General features: G+C 47.7%; 1 protein-coding gene across 16 annotated transcripts in view; it reads right to left on the bottom strand.

Moving 5' to 3' along the window:
• GIT2 (G protein-coupled receptor kinase interacting ArfGAP 2) overlaps nucleotides 1-2942 on the bottom strand; it is a 53678-nt gene that overhangs the window by 39859 nt on the left and 10877 nt on the right. For all 16 annotated transcript variants that reach the window (XR_001514999.1, XM_006770309.2, XM_006770314.2 and 13 more), the window contains one exon: nucleotides 632-726. Coding sequence is in view for 15 of the 16 variants with exons in the window: in XM_006770309.2 (XP_006770372.1) it covers nucleotides 632-726 (95 nt within the window). In the remaining variant the exon portion in view is untranslated. The remainder of the gene's footprint in view (nucleotides 1-631; nucleotides 727-2942) is intronic.

The raw sequence follows: 2942 nt of genomic DNA, 5'->3' as shown, positions 1-2942 counted from the left end.
CTGGAACGACTGTAGACTGGTCGCTTTGACACGCACTGACCATCAAGGGGCAGTCGCTCAATGCAGGAGCTGCCCCCTGGTGGTCACTGTGCTCCCACAGCGGGAGCTCTGCTCAGCCACAAGCCAGGCTCATGGCTTCCAGTACAGCAGCGGTGGCGGAGCCTCTCCTGCCTCCTCAGCAGCGCAAAGGATGTCCGACCGCAGCTTAGGCCTGCTCCCTGGTGGCAAGTGGACATGCCCCGAGGGCTGCTGGGCTGCCAGGAGGGATGTCTGATTGCCATCTTAGGCTCAATCCCCCGGAGAGCAGGCCTAAGCCAGCAGGTGGTCATCCCCCGAGGGGTCCCAGACTGTGAGGGCACAGGCCGGGCTGAGGGACGCCCCACCCCTGAGTGCACAAATTTTTGTGCACCGGGCCTCTAGTAAAGTTATAAAAGCTAAAATTCAAGGAGATTTGACCAACATTTTTTACATATAACTGAAAATGCTGTAGTTATCATTTCAAATAGAAATCCTTATTCACAATGTTCTGGAGGATATGTTAAAGCAGAGGTCATAAGTAATAGTGTCCCAACTTGTTTTTCCAGAGACTGACTAACTGGAGGTGTGGAGAGGCTGATGTCCTTTCACTCACCTGGTTTCCTGCCACAGAGATAAAAGGCGAGTCTGTCAGTCAGCTCATACTGTATTTCTACAAGGCGTTCTGCCAGCTCGTGGTGCCCTCCTTGCCTACCAAGAGAAAACAAAGTACCATTATATTGCTCATCAGCCACTGGCTCTAGAATAAAAAAGGACAGAGACGTCTCCTGAGACACCTGAGCAATTTATCAAACATGGCTTTTTAGAATAATCAACCTTTTTGTGTGAGGTAAACTGTCAAGATCTACTTTGATTCCCACATTTATAAACTGTTCTCATAATCTGAAATACCCCTTTCTCCTTTTATATAAAAGACAGAATACTTAATAAAGAATTCAAGGACTTATCAGATAAATAATAACTTCATCTAAAGAGGCAGAAGATAAAATTAATAAATGGTCTAGGGTAGAGATTCTCAAAAATTAACAAAAGTGCTTTAAAATTTATACAGATATCCAGAACCCATCCTTGGAAATTCTGAGTGTGTGAAGATGGATGAGTACAGACATCAGTATTTTAAAGACAGTATTCCCCCTAGATGCTGCCGATGGAGCTGTCTGACCTGGATGAGAGTTTAGTAACCATGTGGTCCTCAATTCAGAGACAGAGACCAACCTAACCCACCTCCTTATCTTTAATTTCCATAATAGAAAATATTAAGTTTGCCTTTCTTCATTCATGAAATAAATATATAAGCTGCTTGAAGTCCTTTTAGTAACAAGACACATATGCACAGTACCAGGAAAAAATTCCAAGATAAGTGATAATACGTATCATATACTGAGGGCTCTCTTCCTCTTAGAAGATGAAGTTAGTTTCTGTCAGTTTCTCTTCCTGCCATTCAAGGCACTACAAAATATCCTCATCACACAACTTTGATTTTGTGATGCGCATCTTTTTTTTCTCGTTTTGTAAACATCTGTGAAATCAGGAAGTATCCTACAATTGATGGTACCTCATCATTTAATTGGCCAAGTTTTTTAGTGGTATATAAAATAATGAATGACCCATACAAACAGTGGAGTCCTAGATATGATCAAATACTGTAGCTCTTTATTCCCAGACGATTCTGTGCCATCCAGTCAGGTCCCCTGCTGTGGTGAGCATGCCCCGCCTATGCCTTCTTCCTGAACTTGACGCATGCCTTTTTCTCCTCTGGAATGCCTGAGCTCTTCCTTCACACACCCAAATCTAACCCATTCTTCAAAGACCAGAGAAAAGAAATTTCTTAATGGTTTGGCTGCAATGAAGAACCCTATATATGCCTTTTAAGACCAGTTATCTATTTTGGCAAACAAATTCCACATTATCTTGCCCCATTTAACTCTTTTATGCATTTATGAATCATCTCCTCCATGGAACAGTAAATTCTGGGAGGGCAGAGTTTTGTCATTTCACCCATTTTATCCTCTGTAGAGCAATTAATTTAGAAAAAGAAGGAAAGATGATCTACATAAACCCTAGAATTGACATCTACACTAATAAAAGACAAAGATGCTAGTTGACTGTACCTTCGCTACACCCATCAGCCAATCAGATGAGTATGCAAATTAACCCAAGAAAGATGGCCGTTCAATTTGCATACTGCAGGCAGGGCAGGACAGTGCAATCCACTGCCCGCCCGCTGCCATCCGGGTCTGCAGTGTGCGACCCGGGGCGACGGGGTGGGCGGCAGCATGACCCCCTGCCTGCCCTGCCGCCATCTGGACCTGCCATCTGCGACCCAGCGTGGGATCTGGGGCAGTTACTGCGGGATCGGGCCTGCCATCTGCCACCCGGGGAGTGGGCCTAAACCAGCAGGTGGTTATCTCCCGAGGGGTCCCAGACTGTGAGAGGGCAAAGGTCAGGCTGAGGGACCCCTCCCCCCCAGCGCACAAATTTTTGTGCACCGGGCCTCTAGTCTATATATATAAAGAGCCAAGGGCTGTCACATCCGAAACAACCGAACAGACAACTAAGCAGGCTGAATGGGGCGACAAGGCCGGCAGTGGGGTTAGTGAGGGACAGCCAAACAACTCAGCAGCAGGCTGTGTGGGGAGACCAGGCCAGCAGGGGAGTTAGTGAGGGATGACCAAATGACCAAACAGCAGGCTGCGTGGGGCGACCAGTCTGGCAGGGGGGCAGTGAGTGGCAACCAGGCTGGCAGATGGGGGCGGTGAGGGGTGACCAGACTGGCAGGGGGCGCAGTTGATGGCAACCAGGCTGGCAGGGGGGGCAGTGAGGAGTGACCAAATGACCGAACGGTAGGCTGCATGGGACGACCAGGCCGGCAGCAGGGGCAGTGAGTGGCAACCAGGCCAGCAGAT

This window comes from Myotis davidii, unplaced genomic scaffold (assembly GCF_000327345.1).
Source record: "Myotis davidii unplaced genomic scaffold, ASM32734v1 scaffold803, whole genome shotgun sequence".
Classification (NCBI taxonomy): domain Eukaryota; kingdom Metazoa; phylum Chordata; class Mammalia; order Chiroptera; family Vespertilionidae; genus Myotis; species Myotis davidii.
This window is presented reverse-complemented; position numbering and strand designations above follow the sequence as displayed.